We start from the raw sequence: 21,814 nt of genomic DNA, 5'->3' as shown, positions 1-21,814 counted from the left end.
ATTCTTACAGAAACTGCTGAAATTTTAAGGCTTCTGTGAATTAAATGCCCTTTTGGGAATCCAGAGTTTCTACATTTATTTGGCGAAGTCTAGAGGGTAACTTGCAGCACAAACATCTTAATTAATAATCCTGATGTTTTTATGATAACTTTCCTGAGGACCTCCCAGAGTGCGGATTTACCTCAGGATTACTTGGGCAGTAAAGAGGCCAATCTTGCTTTCTAATGCTTACCCAGGGAGTTATAAAGAAAGACAGCAGTGTGCCTTACGAAGCAGGTGACTGTTAAAGACCTGCTGAGCAGGAGGTACTATTTTGGAGTTGTGATACAGCACTGAGCAAGACTGACCAAACCTTAGTCCTCAGAGAGCTTGTAATTATTTTTTTTCTTATGGCAAATTGAAGTGGATGTGGTCAATTGAAAATAGCAAAAACCACTGTTGCATACTGGATGGTCACAGAAACCCCCCGTGATTAAATGACATTGAAGAAGATGCTTAAATGGTGTGAAAGGAAGGAAAGGAAGAAAGTATAGGACTGGAATAGGAAAGTGTTGGTGTATTTGAGGATGAGCAGTCTGGCCACAGAGAGTAAGAGTCGTAAGTACGAGTCCTACATTATGGAACATGCATAAGAACCGAAAGTCTGGTAAAAGTATTGGGTTGCAGGCATTGGAAAATGGAGAGTCATTTGGTGTGCTGTGGCTTGTATTTCTACAGGACACAGGGTTCTGGCACCATACATAGATGATGGTGGGAAGGGAGCTTATGTATGCAGGCAGTTAAAAGAAGGTCAAACGTATTTGGAATGCAGGAGTTACTGAAGAGGTGAAGTATAATTGTGAGAGAAGAGAGTAGTTATAGAAGAGCCAAACATTTTCGCAGTAAGAAGAGGATGAGTGGTAGGCACCATACACACAGATACAGAAATTTAATCTACTAATCATTACAAACTTCTATATCTATCACCAACAGAGATGTTTGTACAACAAACATGGGTAAACATTTCAATTGTGTTTAACCTGTAAAATTACACTAAAGCTGGGTTCTGGTGGCTCATGTGGTAATTCTAGCTACACAGGAGACTGAGACTGCAGGATCAAGGTTTAAAGCCAGTTCAGCGAGAAACTCCATCTGACTTTTATCTCCATTAACAATCAATGGGAAGTAGAGCTGTGGCCCAATGATAGAGCATTAGCCTTAAACAAAAAACCTAAAAGACAGTGGCCAGGCCCTGAGTTCAAACTACAAGATGTGCAAACACATACACACAAATCATACTAGAGGTTTTCTTTATTTTCAGTCATTTCTATTTAGTTGTCCTAGGAGAAATTGGTGATATAAACAAAAAGCTTATATTAGAGCAAGGCCTGGAATATATAGGTATTTAAAAAGGCTTCTGTGGTGTTATGAATTAGCTGATTGTGTCAGAAGTTAGACTTCTTCAATTTGCTTAATCTGATTTTAATTTTTTATCAGGGAATTAAGGTATTGTAGATTTTATGACCTGACCTTCCTGGATCAGGCCCAAGAGATGAGTGATTTTTTTTTTCTTTGCAAAGCTTTGCTTTGCACCAGATTTTCTGACATCCTGAATTAATAATAAGTCTAAATTAGATTTAGATTGTTGGGAAGGGAAACTTGCCTTATGCCTGGGGAGGCAAAATTTATTTTTAAAGAATGTCAAAAGTACTGTATATTTAGAATATTTACGTTATATTAATAGGTAACTGGATAACACATTTGTGAGAACTGGGTCAGAGGCAGACATTAAATATGTGCTTGATAAGGTGGGCTTATTTTGTAAAGTTACAGTATGTCTTTCCATAGACTGTCCTTTATATTTTACGATGTCATTCAGATTTTTCATAACAAATTAACAGCTGATATTGCATATAAACTTTAAATAATTTGCAAACAAGCTTGTTATTGGGGTCCTTTATACTTAGGCAATGTGGAAAGGCACCACATTCTTTGATGCCCCCCTGAAAGGCATAGAAGGAACTCTTCAGTTCATTTCAAAATCATTGAAAGCTTGCCATAAGTGCCAGCAATCAGTGTGTCATCAATCCTTACCAAGGAAAAACAGGAAGGCACTTGGAAAACTCAGTTAACCAAATGAGTGTTGGTTGGTTTGTTTTAACAAATGATTGGAAATCATTGAAATCATTCTGCCAACTTGTCTTTCTCTTTTTCCATAATCACTCTTATTTATTTGTGACTTTCTTCAAATACTTATAGCATCTAAACCCTTCCGAGGTAGATTAATTGTGTCCTCCCACTTTGACATTTGGATATGGATAATACTTCCCCAATGCTCAGTCTTTTCTTGTAACCCTGAGCTCTCTGGCTATACCCTTGATTCTCTACTCTTCGATTCAGGTTATTTGGTTCCAACTACATTTTTCAAATTTTGGATCTGTCTTCCTAGACTCTATTTATAGTTTGATGAGGAAGCTCAGACATATGGGGAAGTTAGTTCTCTTAGGCATGCATTTAGATAAATAGGAAACAAGAACAGATAAATTTTTCATTTCTCTCATCACACTACTACAATGAAAATAGATTTCTAAATTGTGAATATAATTGATAATTCTACATATTGAAAAATAGCAAAGCACAAGTGACACATTCTTTATGTTGATTCTAGTCTTTCCTTGCTAAGATTTTTCTCTCTTCTTTTTTCTTTATTTTATTTTCTAGTCTTAACAGTGGACTCTTTTGATCCTTTATTACTTGCCTCTGATTCTTCTCATTGTAAAGGTTTCAGAGTAAGATAGCTGATATTATTAACTTGTTCATTTAGCAAAGATTATGAAAAATAGAAAAGTCTATGAGATCTTTCCTGACTACATCCTGTGAAATACTGCCAATTGTTCACTGTTCTATGTGCTTCTACCAAAAAAAAAATGAAAATAAAAGCAAGACATTTCTCCTCTTTCAAATGACAGTATTTTTTTCAAGACCATTCTAAGGTGCTTTCAACATTTTCCTCTAATTAAAGCTTATGAGTAAAAGAGGAACAGAAAAAAATTGAAAGAGTAGTAACTATCTCTAATCCTGCTCCTAGAAGCCTGAAGTGGCATGAGCTCCAGGCCAGCCTGAGATACATCAAAAGAAATAACAAGCAACAAGGGCATGAATAAATTAAGACTGAGGTGAGACATGGTGAAATAAAGCAAGAATTTCTCTGTGACTGATGTGAGTTAGACTTATTTCCTTCTCACATTTTAGGTTAACTTGGAAAAATACTCAGTGTGAGGTAATATGCACAGCAATATTTGATCTTTTTTCCTTTCAGATTTGTTATAAATATTGCGTACTCCAAAACTCTACAAGATAAAGAAGATTTGGATCATTTGACTATGTCCCGTAATTATATAATGCGCTATCCTAATTACAGGTTCTAATGATTATACATATGAACGTTTATTTCTTAATTAGAGACAATTTTGCCAATGATGTAAATATGCAGCAATTGATGGATGTGACTAAAGCAAGTAAATAATTCCATGAAAGAACAACAAAAAATGCCAATCCATTATACGATGTCTTGGACCAACTGTTGTATTTGCTAGCTGTAAGAAGATGAAGGTAGATGTTATTCAGTCAAAGATGTATGCCATCTTACCTAGATGATGAATGTACAAATGTACTGAAAGAGGCAGAATTATTTTTATTAATTTCATGGAAAGCATCTGGATATCTGCTACTTCATATTATCTGATAAGTCGCATCTACTGACTTTTCAAATATATTTGATACTTGGAGCTTCTTGGACAACTGATACATAGGTAGCAATATTAGCAGTACACATATTAATGAAAACCTTGGGTCTATATTATTACTTAAGGAATATAAAAATGAAAACTGGTAAGAATGAACTAGAGTGTCATGTATATTCAAAATTTAACAGATGTTTGGAAAAATATGATCTATTAACTTCATGATAAAATGTATAGTAGAGGATTTATCATTATATCTTTATAATTCTATATGCATATAGTTACGTATATCATAACTTCATATCATTATATATATGACTATAATGATACATATAAAAATTATATATGTGATATATATCTGTGTGCATTTATATACAATATAAAATATTTACAAAAATGCAAATAATTCATGCACATAGGCATACCTATGCATATGTAAATCTAGTTATTTTATAAATCATTGTACAGTTTGAACATTTATTATCTAAATGTAAAAAAACCAGAAAACATTAATTAAAAGAAAACAAAATAGATACTTTATGCTTTTGTGTATACTAGTCTTAATGTGAACACAGTAGCTAGATGAAGTCGTGTTTAAGTTTTACCTTTCATAACTCAAAATATAAGACTCAGGTTGAGTCAGTTTCATCTGTATCATCTGCTTGCCTGAAAGATAGACCTGAGTTCCTGTTATAAGCCTAATAGGGATAACCATTGATAGGAATCCAACTCTGTGACCCCCGGCTCTTCCCCCAAAAAGAGTGAAAGTAACGTATAGTTTTGAGGAATCTATAGTACCATGAATATGCTTGACATTTATTTGCTTTTTTATTTCTAGTAATTATTGAAATATTTTGGTAGAAAAGCAAGAGATAAATAAGTTTGAATATAATACGTTGTCAATAAGTTTGAAAATATAATAGTAGGAAGTGGAGATGTTGATTTTTTTCAGTCCAGTTCTAAATATTCTCTAGGCAAAATATGTCTTTAGCTATTTTATGTAACTTCTGGAAGGCATTTTAAATTAATTTTTAGAAAACATGGATGAGAATTATGTTGCATTATTTATTTGGCACAGTCTGGTTGAATTTTCTCTTAGGAGAATATTAGAATACTACAAATACTACCATCTGTCAAATCTATATACTTCAAAGATACTTCTGTTTTCTACAAGTGTGCTGGTGTGTTTTGTTTTTAATCCCTTAAATGACAGGGAGTTCATTTTGTTAGCTTATGAGTAAATGTAAATACAGCTTTAATAGATTACTGTCCTGGAGTGAATGGAGCAGAGCAATTAATTTTTATTACATTTCTAATACTCTACAGTGCCCACAATGCTGTTAATTTAGATCAAACTCTATTATAAAAGGCATTAAAGAAATTACTGCTTCACTTTCAATGAGATTGAGGATGGTGGTAAAAAATTCCCCTAAGAAGCTCATAAAGAGAAAATGGAAATACTATTCAGTAGCAATACTCTCAAGAAAAAACAGCTCTGATTTGTAAATTCTGTGGTAGATCAATATTGATTAACCAGTATTAAATATAGATCAAGAAAATTTTTTTCTGATTCTAGAGGAAACATTACAGTAAGATTTGGATACGCTCCTATATTCACTCATATATGCTTGATAAAGATGTTTGGAATATGATTTACGCCATCATAATACCACCTCTGCATAAAAATGACATATATTTATTCAGTTATAATATTCCATCTTAGGTATTAAAGTCCCAGTTAAATGATTTTTAATGAAGAATGTATTGTTTCTTGAGATGCTGTAGAAAAGTCTTAGTTTAAAAATAGCATTTTCGATGTGTGCAATTTCCTTTTTCCTTTGAGTTATTATTTTTACAAAGGTGTTGCATTCATTATTTTGCATTGGTGGAGTACAGATCTTTTATTTACAGAGGCCTCAAATACTAAAAAATGTATACTTTGTTTATGAGATTATATTGCTTTTGAATGCTGAATTAGAAATAACAGTATCCTAAGCAACATAGATATCCATTTTGAATCATAAAAAATAATCCAGTTATGAAGAATATTGAGAAACAATGTTGACTTTCTCGGATCTTTGGTGACCTGTTCAATAGCATATGAATTCTTTGTTTGTGGGGGGAGGTCACGGAGCATGAACTTTGGGCCTGGTTGCTATCCCTGAGCTTTTTAAAAATTCAAACCAGCATTTTCAGTATGAAGGTTTACCTAGTGATGAGAATAACCATGTTTTCATTATTTTTCTTTGGTTTCCAACTCATCTACCATGATGACTCCTTATTCTTTAGCATTCTATTCCCTGGCTGGTGAGTGGAGCAATAAAGGATCCATTTCTTGGCTCTAGGCTGCACTGGTTTAAAATTGTTGTCATGAGTTATTTATTCATCTTACATAGGTCACCGTGACTTACAGAGATGATTTAAGATGTCGATTATGTTAGTAGTGGTAGCAGTGACAATGTCATGATGTCAACTTGATCCTTAATAAACAGGGTATATCATATATATACATATATATACATATATGTGTTTATATGTGTATATATATATATCTTCTTACATGGGGTAGAGAAATGATCAGGCTAAAATTACACTCCCTTGTCAGAAAATTGTGGTTGTTTGTATCAAAGCAGAAGTGGAGCTATCATGTTACTTTAATTTTTTGTAGCCTGATACAATCTATTAAAAATTTAACCCTTGAGATCTAGAGCCTTATGTCACTAAATATTCTATTTGTTGAATTAAGTAATTCAAAGAGAACCTATTTCCTCTGTAATTTTCCCTGATACTAGTACAGGAGATGAGGCTAACCTTTATTTTCAGAACTCTAATGAACACTGTCTGCTCATAATTACCAACCACAGGCTTTCCCTTATACTGCTGCATGTTGCTACAGTGGATCTTCATTTTTTTCAGCTTTAGCTCCCAGTAACTCAGGCAGAATATTGTTCTGATAATTACAAAAGGTCATATAAATGTTTGTCTTACGTTTTTGCTCTGTTCTTTCTTTACTGACAACAGGTAGTCTTTCAGAATACAAATATCACTGATTATAAATAATTCTTAGTCTATATCATATTTCCTGACGAGTATATCTGATTTAAATCACTAGCAATTTACCGAATGTAGCTTCTCATTCATTGCATGTTAACTAAAGAAAATAACTTAGAAATCTCAATTCTGATTAGATTTAATTTCTTATGAGACTGTAGTATCTATACGATATTGCTTTTGGATGCAGCTAACTCTACCTTTGAACTATGCCCCAGGTTGTCATTTATCTGATACTACTCAGTCAATATGAATATTATTTAAGGTTAAATAAAAGCACTGATGTTTCAGTAATGTTGCAATCTCAACAATCAAAAGAGAAATGTGTTTGACAGAAACTGGTTGACCTTAAGCTAAATGTTTTGTCCTGTGGTCTAAGAAATTCTTCATGTTTGTCCTCGAGCTTAGCTAAAGCTAGAGTAAAAATGTTATGTCCTAAATTATAGTATGTTTTTCCTTTTTTGCTATTGTTATTGTAATAGAGAATACCTTAATTTCATACTGTAACATAACTTAAAGAAGAATATTTAATAATCCACCATTATTTAATATCAGAAAAAATAACTGTATTTCATCTCCCTTAGGTGGTTAGTAACATTGTCAAACATTTCTCTCTTTGGTTTTTCCCAAGGCTACAAAAGCATCACACTGTAGGAAGGATGTACTACTATTCAAAGTAAAGAAAAGACTTCAAAAATCTCTTTTGTAGATAAGGCTAGAGAAACAGCTATGTGATGGAAACAAAGTATGATGAGACAGATTCTACAAATTTACACAACAGATTAATAGAAGGTGGTTTTTGTCTCTTCTTCTTGCTCTTGGGAGAAAATATGAAGAATAGATCTGCAGCTGTGATATGGAGCACTGAACTTTCACAAGGCATTGGGGAAATGTTTCTCCAAAGAGCTTGCCTCCTTGAATATCGAATAGAATAACAGCATCCAATCATAGCTGGCCCACCATACTCCAGATATCTTTTACATGGCATCATCTAACACTTCTTAGAATATAGTGAAGTTTTGTTTTTTTTTATCTTCCTTTCAACTAATCTCTTGCCCATATTGCTATTTCTCATAAACTTTTGTTTTTTTCCACTGAAGTACCATATTTTTGTTCAGCAAATAATAGATCATTATCCTGACTTCATGCATGTATATAAAATACTTTGTTTGCCTCCCTCCCTCACACACACTTTCAACATGTCTCCTTTCACTGGTCCTTGTTCAACGTTATCTATTTTGCAGTCACGTTATTAAAAATTCTGTCTTGATTCTGTATGTGAATGCAAATTTCGGATACTTGTCTTTATCTAACTTACTTTGCTTAAAATGATGATAAGTAGGGGCTGGGAGTGTGGCCTAGGGGTAGAGTGCTTGCTTAGGATGCACCCCGAAGGGCCGGGTTGCATTCCTCAGTACCACATACACACAGAAATGCTGGGAGTGGTGCTGTGCTCAAGAGCTAGCCTTGAGAAAGCCCTACCACAGTGCCCAGACTCTGAGTTCAAGCCCCAGAACTGGCAAAAAAAAATCACAATATCTACTTCTACTCATTTGACAACAAATGCCATAATTTGATGCTTTTTATGGCTGAATATTCCATCATGGATACATGGTACATACCTTTTATACTTTTCTTTTGTTCTGGCAAAAAAAAACATATATTAATCCCTTTCTTCCATGTATTTCAAGAAATTAGTACCAAAATTTCTACTACTCAGACAGACACTGTCTACCCATTAAATATATATTTATTAAATTTTTCTCAGCATGTGATTTTCTATATTTTCTCCAGATCCAGTGCCTGAATTACACTTTACTTGTTAGGAGGCTAGAGCACAGGCTCACGTATTTTGGTCTGCTAAAGATTTTGGGATCCTGTACTTACTGAATATGTTTGAATTAACAAAAGTTTTCCTTACCTAGTATTGGAAAATGGCTTCTCCTTTAACATTTTACAGAAATAATGGGAAAATGCTTTTAATTATTCTGAACATTCACTATTAGACATGAGAATTTTACAGGCAAGCGAAGTGCCCAAACCTTAAGTAATAACACATAAAATTAGATTTAATAATTTCTCATTCAAAATCCAAAGATTGAATTTTATTTCTTCCTTGTGACTATCCATAATACATTGCAAGAATTAGAGATTCAGGCCTTTTCTTATTTACAACTTCTATGCACCTGATTTTCCTTTCCATTCAGATTATGTTTCGCAGGAAGCTACTAGAAATGTACAGAAATGAGCCGGTTTTGTGGCTCCTGCCTGAAATCCTCGCTACTTAGGAGGCTGAGATCGGAGGATCACGGTTCAAGCTCAGGCACTAAAATGTTCCTGAGCCTCTTGTGTCCAATTAATCCCTAGTAAACGGGAAGTGGCACTGTGGCTCAAAGGGTAGGATGGTAGCTTTGAGCTAAAGAGCTCAGGGACAGTGCCCAGGTCGAGAGTTCAAGTCCCATCAGTGACAAAAAACAAAGAAGCTCAGAAATGTCCAAAAGGAGTGTTATTTTTCTATAAAGACGTTTCTGTTTCTACCATATAGTTTAAAAGGTAACTGATTGGCTAACTGAGCAACATAGTCTGTCCTGGGCAGCCACATGCCAATTAACAATGTGAAGACTCCATATGTAATGAGTGTGGAACATAAAGGAATGAACCAATGTGACACATGGTAGATTTTGTTTGGGCCTGGCAACTTGTAAGGTTTTCTCTTGAGACTTTCATTTCACAATCCTTATTTAAACATGCATTTTTCTTCGTAATTGACCACATAATTTGTTGTACCCATAAAAATGATTTATTTTTCTACTCTCAGGATGTCCCTTTTATTATTCATTTTTAAAAAGTAGAGTTTTCGAAGACGGAACATTTTTCATTAAGTGATCAATGGTATTTCTCTTTTAGTTCTACTTTCTAGTTTTTCTAGATTCTACCTTTGACTAGAATACTATTTAATATTTAATCTCACTATAATAAGAACAGTATTTTCTTAAAGTGAAACTACATAGGCATAAATATTTAAAATAAATTAAAAGTGGTATGTAATTTCCATGTTCTTTTTTTAAATTTTTGCCCATCTTGGGGCATGAACTCAAAATCTGGGCACTGTCCTGAGCTCTCTCAAGGCTAGAACTCTGCTACTTGAGTCACAGCACCATTTCCGTCTTTTTCTGTATACGTGGTACCAAGGCCTGGAACCCAGGTTTGATGCATTCTAGAAGTCTACCATTAGACCACAATCCTGGCTTACTTTCTGTGTCTTTATTAACCAGTCTTACTCATGGGAATATGTTTCAGGTGATAACTTACTTTTCCAGTAAACATATTGAAATATGCATGCATTTATTCACATAGAGAGAATATTCTTTTTTCTAATAATTACTAATTTACTTAGTAATCTTGGCATGCCATATTTTTGGATGAAAACATTTAATTCTGATCTAGGATCTCTCAATTTTGAGAACTCCCCTGTCCTTTGTTCACACATTGTGTGGTGATGATACTGAACAAACACGGGGAGAGCATGCTAGGGAACTGTAACATGAGTGCCAGCACTCCTCTATATTCTTTCTACAGATATATATTTAAAGACACAAGTAGCTCATTTTTTGCCTTCTTATGAAATAACAATGAGATATATTTTAGCCAAATAATTGCTAAAACAAATTATTAATGTTTCCATTTTATATAATCCATAAAATTCTCTTTAAAAAGGTTGTATCAACTTATTTCAGTGTTAAGTGTGAAGCCTCAACATTTTTCCATGTTCTGATTATGTCTCCCTGGTTGGTGAAATTTATTTCCTCTTGCTTTGCTTACATATTTTAAAATAAATTATTAAGAATTAAATAATTCCCATTCATAGGTTTTTCTTTTCAATGTTAATCAGGTTTTTTATTTATTTACACTGATATATATATATAACTCACATGAATACATTTAAATATGCATATATAAAACTTATATGCATTTCTACATAAAATAGAAATTACCCCCAAAATCTGATATTATCAATATTTGATTCAACTTATGTCACTAAAAAAAATCAAAATATTACAATGAAAAAAATACATGCTTGCCATTTCCATATACTATAGTTTAAAGATTTTTAGGGTTCAGAATAGAAGCCTTAATATATTAGTAAAAACAAATTCCACCATGAAATCTTAAACCATGTTGTTTTTAATTTTATATCTGTACATCTCCGTGCATCTGTATATGATTTGGTGTAAGAATTTATTTTGCTCAGAGAATCAGTCTTTCTCTGTGTATGTATTGTCAATTAATTCAGCATCATTTTCTAAATCATCCTTTCCTTTTTTTTCCTTTCTTCCTTTTTTTTTTTGTCATTTCGTATGCTACTTGTAGGAGATGTCACATCCCATTTACATGTGACTGTGACTGTTCCTGTGCCCTTTGAACAGTAAGAGTTTTCTAAAGTGCAGCTCACAGCTCTCCAGCCATGTCTGTGTGATGCTTAAGACACTCACGAAGAAGCAGGAAGCAGGTAGTCTTTCAGCACTTTCCCAGAAAGTGGATGGGCAGGTGGCACTGCCACAAACAGTAGAGTCTCATTAATAGCCATCTTTTTGCTCTCTGGTAGCACATACATAGAAGTGCTGCAAAAAAAAAAAAAATCCTTAACAAATCAGTAAACTGATCAGATATGGAGCTTGAAGTCTGGGTGTGAGCACTGTCTTTAACTCCTTTGCTTAAGGCTAGTATTTTACCAGTTAGAGCTACAGAACACTTTAGGTTTCTGAGTAGTTAATTGGAGATAATCTCCCAGGGACTTCTCTAGCTTTCAACTACCATCCTCAGATCTCAATCTCCTGAATAACTAGGATTATAGCTGTGAACCACTAGCACCAAACAAACAGATCCCTGTTTAACATATAGAGCTTTACTAATTTAAACTATTTCTGCAATAAAATAGAAAACACCTACAAAGCATAGCTTTTGCGTACTTAACATCAAGATTCTCTCAAGGGAAAGAATTGTTTGATGGAGTTTTGTGGTAAACTTCTTTTCATAGAAAGCTAATTTTAATTAAAAGGATGATAGCTACAAGAAATATATTTAGATATGTGGTTTGGGCAAATACTTTCTGGAGAAAAAAAGCCTGGGTGCTTAAAAGCACCTTGATTATGTTTGTTACCAGTTATAAAAATCCGTGCTTTTAGGAGAAAAAGTGAATCTCAGAAATAGTGTATTTGTTTCCTGGCATTTAATAACTATAGTAAGCTAACCTAATTAGTGTGACATCATATTTGTAAGGATAGTTACTAACATTTCATAGTTGTGTACATCTCAGTGAATGTTTACTTTCAGAATTACTAATGTATGATATTACCAAATCTGATATTCAGATAAAGATCCTTTTAAAAAGGAAAATAGACCAAGAGACCATCAATAGAAAGTAAATTGATATAGTTTTAGATTATATTTTACAAAGGCATTTGAGAAATTCCCGTATGTGGAGGTCCTTGTGTAGTTTTTTAAAAGTATACCTGGGCATGGTGGCTGACTCCTGTAATCCTAGCTTCTCAGGAGGCTGAGAACTGAGAATCAAAGTTCAAAGCCAGCCCAGTCACAAAAGGACCTGAGAGTCTCATCTCCAATTAATCTCCAGAAAATGGGAAGTGGGGCTTGGCTCATGGGTAGGGTGATAGCCTTGGACTGAAGAGCTCAGGAATAACCCACAGGCCAAGGGGTAGGGCGGTAGCTTGGAGCTGAAGAGCTCTGGGACAGTGCCCTAGACGAGGTCAAGCTACATGACCCTCAAAAAAGAAAAAGTATCTATGCTCCCACTGAAAAGATGTTGAAACCAATGTGTCAGCCTTTATTCATAAGCAGCAATAATGATGACAACATCACTGCCAAAGATTGCATGCAATCTAATAAGATAAATCATGTGACTCCTTGTCCTAAACCAGAAATTCAAGAAATTTGAAGAGCTATAAAAAAAATGCCATTCTTTCCCAGCACTGCTGACTCATGCCTGTAATCCTACCTACTCTGGAGGCTGAGATTTGAAGATCCCAGTTCAAAGCCAACCTGGGCACAAAGGTCCTCAAGACCCTTATGTACAATTAACCACCAGAAAACTGGAAGTTGCACTGTGGCTAAAGTGGTGAAGCAGTAGCCTTGAGCTGAAGATGTCAGGGACAGGGCCCAGGCACTGAGCTCAAGCCTCACGAATGACAAGAAAAAAATGTATATGAATATATCTATCATGCTTTATATATTTTATTTAGAAGATACAGTTTTCTAATTAAAAATCTTATGTTAACCTGTCATAAGTTTATTAATGTAAACTAAAATGAGATGATTCATGTCTTTACATTCTCTGTTTGAATTTCTGATACAGAATCCTTGATTAAAAAATTCCAAATAACCAAAAGTTCCTAGGATGCTCTTTATGTTTAATTATGTGAAAATGTTTTGAGGCCAAAAACTTTCATAGGTACTGTGCTGTAGTTCTTTCTTCCCTTCTTCCTATTTCTAGTCTCTGTCTCTTTGTCTTTCATTCATACACACATACATATTTTCATTCTTCTCTCTTCCTGAACCTTATGTATGACTATAATATTGCTATGTAATTTAATTATTGTACAAAACAACATATTTTAAATATTTGAAAATACATTACTATAACTTCTTTTATTCTACATTTTATTATCTAAAACAAATTGTTTTGCCACATAAACTTGGTACTCAATTATGATATTATATGAAAATATTCTAATCGGAATAGTTCAGATTAAGAAATGGGCACACATCTATTATCTTAAAAATATTAACATGTCATATTGTTACAGTATTCCACTTTGTTACCTGATATATCGGATATATTTGTATTTGGTTATTTGAAATTGGATAGGGAAGGGAGGAAAACAAGATGAGGGGTAGGGTTGGGGGGAGAGAAATGGGGATCAAGACATGTGAAAGGGTATCAATGTATGTGAATTAATGCACTTCCTATCTGGAAAATATCATGTAACCCTTCTATTAATTACAATAAAAATATGATAAAATACAATGCTTAAATAAAGATGGAATGATAGATAAAAAGAAAATTAAAATGTCTTTGTATAAAATAAAAACACATTTAAAAGGCCGGGAGTTTAGCCTAGTGGTAGAATGCTTGCCTATCATTCATGAAGACCTGGGTTTGATTCCTCAGTACCACACACATAGGAAAAAGACGGAAGTGGTACTGTGGCTCAAGAGGTAGAGCTCTAGCCTTGAGAAAACCCAAGGACAGTGCTCAGGCCCTGAGTTCAAGCTCAGGACTGGCAAAAAATTTTTTTTAAATCTTCCATTGCTTGTTTGCAGATTTTTAAACTTAAATGAAACTAAATTTCCCAGTGGGATGGTGGACATACATGTAAAAACTTCATAAATAACTTGAAGTTAGGAATCATGGCGTTAAATTTTTAATATATATTTCATGCACAAGCAAGCATTTTATTTTATATATGTATGTATGTATATATATATATATATATATAATTATTTTTTTGCTTGTCATGGGGCTTGAACTTTGGATGTGGACATTGTTCCTGAGCTTTTGTGCTCAATGCCACCACTCTACTGCTTGAGTTACAGCTTTTTTTGTGAATAATTGTAGATGAGTTTCACAGTCTGTCCTGCTCAGTTTGGTTTTGAACTGTGATTTTTCATGTTTCTGCCTCCTATGTAATTAGGATTGCAGGCATAAGCCACAGGCAACCAACTTAAATAAATATTTGCTCTGCTTGTTAGTCTGTAGGTTGTTCTTTTATTGCAGTCATATTTAAGAATAAACATTCATACTAATATTTTAATAATGACAATTTTTTAAGATTTCAGTCTCATTTATTTGTATATGTCTGTGCATTTATGGGAAGATGGTTTTTATAGTTTTATTGTTGAGATGATATACATCCATCAGGTAGTGGGTACATTACTTCGTGAACATTGTTACTCTTTTCCAGGAAGACACTTTTGAACGGGCCCATTTCACTGGATTTCAGTTTTGGCAATTCACACTTTCACTTTAATCTGTGTGATTCTTTGTGTGTCATTTGAGTATTTCTATCAGCTGCCTCATTATTAAAATGAAAATAAACAAGCATATGTAATAAAAATAAGGAGGAAAACTAAACCATGTGATTTTTACTTTCTATTTTATATCAATTTACAGTAGCAGCATGTAGCTTTTGTAAGGTTTTTGTATACTAAAATACACAAAATTTAAGCTGAATACCAGTCATTATTGCTGGCAAAAACTAAATCTGTTGTACACAGCTGTGTTTCAAAGAATGGTATTGTTTATAATGAAATGTTTTAGACATTCTAAGTGTTTCGCAGTTTAATAGAAATGTTCTACTTGAAAAAGTTTACACATTTTTGAAAATAATTAGTGATGCAAAGTGAAGTCTAATTATCAAAATAGACAAATCATTTGTAGGCCTATTAAGGCAAAGCCATTACAGTTTTTTTTAAATCTCTTTTGAAAACCAGGTGTATAAAATTATACATAATCTCAATAAGCCATTATGGTAATATGCCTAAATTATCCAAATCAAATAGGAAATTTAAAGTAAAAATAATGAAGCATGTCCAAAAAGAAATTATAGGCTATATTGACTAGATAAATAAAAAGTAGTTTACAAAATCTGATAGTTATGAAAGAAAAATTTAAATACACAATGAAAAGTGTACTCGCCTACACTTACGTTCTTCCTTCTTATATATTTCTGAACTTTAACCCTTTTGGTTGATACTTTGTATCGTCCTCCTCTGAAGTGATTGAACCATTGATGGTTTCACTGCAACTGACTCGCTATATGAATGATGGCACTTTACTTAAAATCTTAGATTGAATGTGTGTATACTTTTGATTCATTTTTCATTAATTGGATAAGAAAAGCAAGACAGCAATGATGAAACAAATGAGTAATTGCTATTGAGTCATCCTGTGGGAAAGCCAAGCTAAAGTAACAATCTTTGTTGATGCCCGCTCAGATCAGGTGGACCAAAACAGCAGGAAGTGCCTCTGACAGATTCCAAGACTCCAGTGTCTTCAATGAGACGTTGAGAATTACGAAAATCCAGAGACACCAAGGAGGCCGGTATTACTGTAAAGCAGAGAATGGCCTGGGGTCCCCAGCCATAAAGTCAATCAGAGTGGATGTTTACTGTAAGTAAATTTCCCAGAAAATCAACTATCAGGCTCATTTGACTTTCTTCCATCCTACAACTATGGATAATTGGAACACTATTCAGTTAGGAACAAATGTGTTTATCAAAGGATAGCTCCTTCATTGCTTTTCCGAGGAAAGACACTTTAGTTGTAAATTGCCATAATTTTTATTTTCTGATACTTATATTATTCACCAGAGAACATTTAGGGATCACATAATATGCTGATATAAACATTACAGATAATTCAACCATTAACTTAGTGCTTAATGCATGTGCTTCATATATATATATATATATATAAATATGCATCTGTGTGTATACATACATTCATTTCTATGGTTTATGCTAAATATTATAAGTATCCTTATACTGTTAGATCAATTTACCCTTGTATGAGTATGAGTACATTTATTATTTTTTTTACTGCATACTGTGTAAGTAAAGCCATGTTATCTGGCTTGGCTTGTGAGTGACAAAAGCATACATTTTGACGCAAACCCAGTGAAAGTAATCGGCGCAATTCTATGAAATGTTATGTTGCCTGAAAAGTACTGGCTGATTCGTTTATTTTTATTTTTTATTCAAATATTTTATTAACACTGATTTTTTGACATCATTTGTTAAATGCCAAGGTTAGCATGCAAATATTCAAGAATGAAATCTCTATCTGCAATCATTGGCACATAAATCTAAGAACAAAATTAAAATTAAGCTGAAAATTTATATGCCACAGCTACATATGGATCTATAGAATATATGTCCCATCATAGATTTATGTGTCTGTATAGTTATATTTATAACTCCAAGTTCATGTCAGTGACCGTGAGTACCTGGGGCTGATTTATCTTTTACATTAGTAACATTTTCCATTCTTGACAATTATCTTTAAAATCTTCTTGAACTTCTTTTTCCCTACTAACAAAACCAAGGAGATATATTCAGGGTTTTGGTTTGGTTTGATTTGGTTTGGTCTGGTACTTTGTTTTTAGTACAGGTTTATCTATTACTCTTTCTTTTTTTCTACTAGAAAACTAAATTCTCTAACTCTAAAATATAAGATATTTGTCTCTCTTTGACATAATTCAGAGTGAGGGGTGTGCGCATGTGTGTGTGTGTGTGTGTGTGTGTGTGTGTGTGTGTGTGTGTGTGTGTGTGTGTACTTGATCTTAACTCAGGGTCTTGAAAGCTCAATTGGCTTTTCAATGAAGGTACTCTACTATTTACCCAAAACCTTGACTTTGGGCTTTATAGTGGTTAATTGAAGATAAAAGTCTCTGGAATTTCTATGCCCAGGTTGACTTTGAACCAAGAGCCTCACATTTAAGCCTCCTGATTAGCTAGATTATAAGCATGAGCCACCATACAGGAATTTTAGACAGTTATTAAGATAACTAGAAAGCGGGTAACCAAATAGTATTTGTGCTCACTCTCTACATGTGGGTGCAGATTTCCTCATGTTTTAGAAAGAAATCCATGGCATCTTCTCCAGTACCTTCCATCCCTGAGGCACATCCTGGCATAATTTAGACAAATTTATCCTCTGTGACACAGGACACAGAGGATGGCTACATCTTTATAGTTTCAAAGAGCAGTGAAGCTTTTGAGCTGAATATATTTGCACACTTTTGTTTATTATTAATTTTAAATTGGACTTAAGGGATTTAAAGATATCTGTAAATACAACTTTCTAGAGCACATGCTTTCATTTTTTGTTTATTTAATTAATTTGTGGGTTTTGTTTTTTTTTTCTTTTGCTATTACAGTTTGGGTCATGAAGTTCTATTAATGTTTGCTCAATTTGAAATTTGAAACACAATTCAAGTATGTTAAGTGTTCTGAAAATGAGTAAGTGGTTCCTTGGTTTTTGTTGGTAACTTTTGTCATATGACCTAGTTTGATAACAAAATATGATTTGTAACTACTTGACTAGAAGCTTAGAAATGATATTTACCCTACATCAAATAAATTATTGTGTATTTTGCACAGGGATTATGTTTGATTATACAACCTGCTGGGCATATGTACTGAATTATCTTTTTAAATCCTGGAAGCTTCTGAAACACATTCCCCATGCTTTTATTTAAAGGGATTATGATATATTTTGATACCACAATGGGTTTGATATCAATTAAAATTATTCCGCTGAGTTAAAAACAAATGCAAAGGATGGAACTTACTTGTCTGGAGACTTATGAATAATTTTTCCTTTCACTACAAAAATGTTCAGTAAAATTCTACAATGTACCTACTTCTTTCTGTTTTCAATTCCTGCTGTGTAGATTGGGTTGTACCTGTTTCACATTGCACAGCTTGCTAGAATGTAATGGGCTCCTTCAATTTTCCCAGCTCTTGGTCCCTGTGGTGTGACGATCCTCCATGCCTTCAGGCATTAGGGCACTGGATCCATTTCCTTCACTGCTTTTGATTTCTTTTGGAATTTTTCCCACACAACCCAGACACAATAAACATCTTTATCTGTTATTTCTGTGAAAGGTCGATGTTGAAGTACTAGCCTCTGTGATTTCTGGTGGCTAGGCTTTATTTGCTATCGAAAATGAGAGAGTATAATGTTCAATTCTGGTCTAAGTAAGGAAATGTGATGTATATTGAATGTCAGTTTCTCCATGAATACCTTCAACTCCGATGAAGATCTTCTTAATATGGAACTCTAAGAATACATCTTACATACGTCTGCACAGATTCCTATACATTATATTTCTACCACATTTTGACCTATAAGAGTACATATAAAGACAAGTGATAACTTTGATGAATTTATATCTTTTGGGGACTTTGGGCAGTTCTGGGGCTTGAACTCAGGGCCTGGGCATTGTCCTTTAACTTTCTCTACCACTTGAGCCACAGCACCACTTCTGACTTTTTCTGTATAGAGTAATGAGGAATCGAACACAGATTTTCAATGCATGTTAGGCAAGCACTTTAACACTAGGCTACACTCCCAGCCTGAATTTATATCATATAAGTATAATTTTGAGCTCAGAGCCAGTGGCTCATGCCTGTAATCCTAGGTACTCAGGATGGTATCTGAGGATAGTTGTTTGAAGCCAGCCTGAGCAGAAATATCTTCGAGATTACTATCTCCATTAAATCACAGAAAAAGCTGGAAGTGACATTGTGGCTTATCACTGTTAATAAGAACATGACAAGCATGTTATTGCTATATTTAAATCAGACAACTTTGATCTCCAAACAGGGATTATAAAACTTTAGATTTTGATTTGATGTTGGATGCTTGACTAAATCAATATTTGCAAATGAAAATTAAGTGATCAGCTTTGTTTTAAATATGTTTACTTATATTACTTTGGGAAATACTGGAATAATAAGCCCCTTTCTTGTACTTAGAGTCATGACTTAGGAATTGTTGCCTGATCTTAGGGATTTTCATTCCTTTGGTAAAGCTATTTCCTTTTTTCCCTTCATATATTTATTTATTGTATTTAATAGAAGGGTTACATTATATTCACCAGATAGAATGCGTATTACTTCACAAACATTGGTACCTTTCTCATATTTTGTCCCCATTTCCCTACCCCCTCCCTGCCCCTCATCTTGTTTCTCCCACTTCCTATCCTATTTCAAATAACCAAATAAACATATATACAATATATCAGATAAGTATTTCTATGTGAAATTTTCATCAAAATCAGCAGAACTTGTATTGTGTCACAGATATAGAATACAATATTAAAATCTACTGTAAGTTCCATTTGCAACACAAGGCACAGGCAGAAATTGGTATGAATTTAACAAAATGGATCAATCATAATGTTACAATTTAACTGCGTCTCTTGTATGTTGTTTTGAGGAACTTCTCATATTCATTCATGCATTAGGGTAATTGGCATCTGTGAGGTTGCCTGGCTTGCTTGTAGTGCTGTCACCTCAGCCATGCCTCCAGGTCTGCTTTTTGCTGACTGTTGTGGAGATGAAATCTCAAGGCGTTTTCTTTCTTAGCTGGTTTTGAATCAGGATTCTCCTGAGTTCAATTTTCTGAGTAGCTAGGATAACAGCATGAACCACTGCAGCCAAGCTGAGAGATTCCTGAGATATTAATAATTATGTGTACTGATCATCAGATATCATGTTTTAATCTAGGCTTGATAGTTAAAAGCTGCTTAAATACATAACATTCAATGTCAATTCACCATTTTGAAGAGGAAATACAGTTTTAGATAAAGCACTTTCTATACAGCATATAAAATGAGGTTATGTATCTTAAGGTATTTTGAAATATTTGTGAAAGCTTATTAATATTTTGATCACCATGTGAAGGGTTATTAGGTATTATCAATTCTCCCACATAATTTCATTTGGTTTTCATTCCTTCCTTCTTTTCCCCTTCCTTTCTTCCTCCCATCCTTGTTCCTCTCTCCTTCCTCCTCATATCTTTTCATTTTCTTTCCTTTCCCCTCTCTCCCTCTCTCCCTCCCTCCCTTCCTTCCTTCCTTCCTTCCTCCCTTCCCTCCTTCTGGCCTTCCTTCGTTCCTCCCTTCCTTCCTTCCTTCCTTCCTTCCTTCCTTCCTTCCTTCCTTCCTTCCTTCCTTCCTTCCTTCCTCCCTCCCTCCCTCCCTCCCTTCCTTCCTTCCTTCCTTCTTTATTATGTGCCAAACTTGGGTTTGAACTCAGAGGTTCGCTAGGCTTATTTCTTATTTGATCTTGTGCTATACTCTACCATTTGAGTCATTTTTTTCAGCCCCCCTCCTCTTTTTTTTTTTTTTTACTTTTACCCATTCTTTTATTTTGGTTCAGTTTTTTGACCAGGCCAGCCTTGTGTGTGCTTCTCCTATTTAAGATTCCTCTGGTAAGTGGTATAGGTTTGGCATACCATGTCCAGCCTGTATGTCTTCGGGCAGCTAGATTAATTTTCAAATAAGTCTGTGTAGCAAATAACCATAAATAATGCAGTGTCTTTCTTTCTGTACAGAGGGATGATTTATTTTCTGCCACCATGGACATATGGAAACTTGTGTGGTAGTGGGTTTCCTTTGAGGGGTTTTGTAGGGAAGGAAGTTTCCACAGCTTAGGGTTCCTTTGCTGTGTTACACACTCACTCTGTGCGCCACCTCTTTCATCTGGGATGTCCCACTGAATGAATTTTTCCATGATAATCACATGATGGAGAATCTATGAAAATTTGAAACATATTTGCTTTGTTGCCATTCCATTCATCCAATGTGTCTAATAAGCTACATGCTACTCAACAAGTAGGGAACTATCACAACCCACACTGTTCTTGGCAGCAATAAGAAGAGAAGGTCAAAGATATTCTTTAATGGGTGATAATTTTATTGAAGCCACAGCACAAAGGGAGACTCAGAGAACAGTGCTGAGAGGAATACTGATGTAGATGGTGGAATTAAGGTGTAGCGAGAGTTCAGTCTGAAAGATGGGCTGTTTGGTTATGTTTAGTGGTTTTGCACTCAATGAATGATGATATTTTGTTTATAGAAAATGTCAGATAAATATCTCACTATTTTATAGAAGCAAAATTATTGATGAGAATCAGAATTATCTCCATAGTTACATTATTTTGCTTGCTTTGAGAAAATAGCACTATTGGGATCCCCCTCCCTCACCTCCAATTCGAAATGAGGGGGACCATAGTTTCCATAGGAAAACAGTAGGTTCTGAGTGTTGGAATTCTTATATTCACACATACTTGTCACCTTAAGATTCTCGAGGACTGGGGCCCACAGTTTGGCCTAGTGTTAGAGTGCTTGCCTAGCATGCACAAAGACCCGGGTTTCAATTCCTGGGTAGCACATATATAGAAAAGCCAGAAGGAGTACTGTAGCTCCAGTAGCCGAGTGCTAGAACAGTGT

The 21,814-nt window shown here is 34.3% G+C and overlaps 1 protein-coding gene across 2 annotated transcripts in view; it reads left to right on the top strand.

The window, feature by feature from the left end:
* Mdga2 (MAM domain containing glycosylphosphatidylinositol anchor 2) overlaps nucleotides 1-21,814 on the top strand; it is a 666,956-nt gene that overhangs the window by 378,025 nt on the left and 267,117 nt on the right. For both annotated transcript variants that reach the window (XM_090345038.1, XM_090345037.1), the window contains exon 3: nucleotides 15,789-15,963. In XM_090345038.1, the coding sequence (XP_090201164.1) occupies nucleotides 15,789-15,963 (175 nt within the window). The remainder of the gene's footprint in view (nucleotides 1-15,788; nucleotides 15,964-21,814) is intronic.

The sequence above is a fragment of the Megascapheus bottae genome, chromosome 14 (assembly GCF_031878675.1).
Source record: "Megascapheus bottae isolate mThoBot1 chromosome 14, mThoBot2.hap1, whole genome shotgun sequence".
In the NCBI taxonomy this organism is placed as follows: domain Eukaryota; kingdom Metazoa; phylum Chordata; class Mammalia; order Rodentia; family Geomyidae; genus Megascapheus; species Megascapheus bottae.
This window is presented reverse-complemented; position numbering and strand designations above follow the sequence as displayed.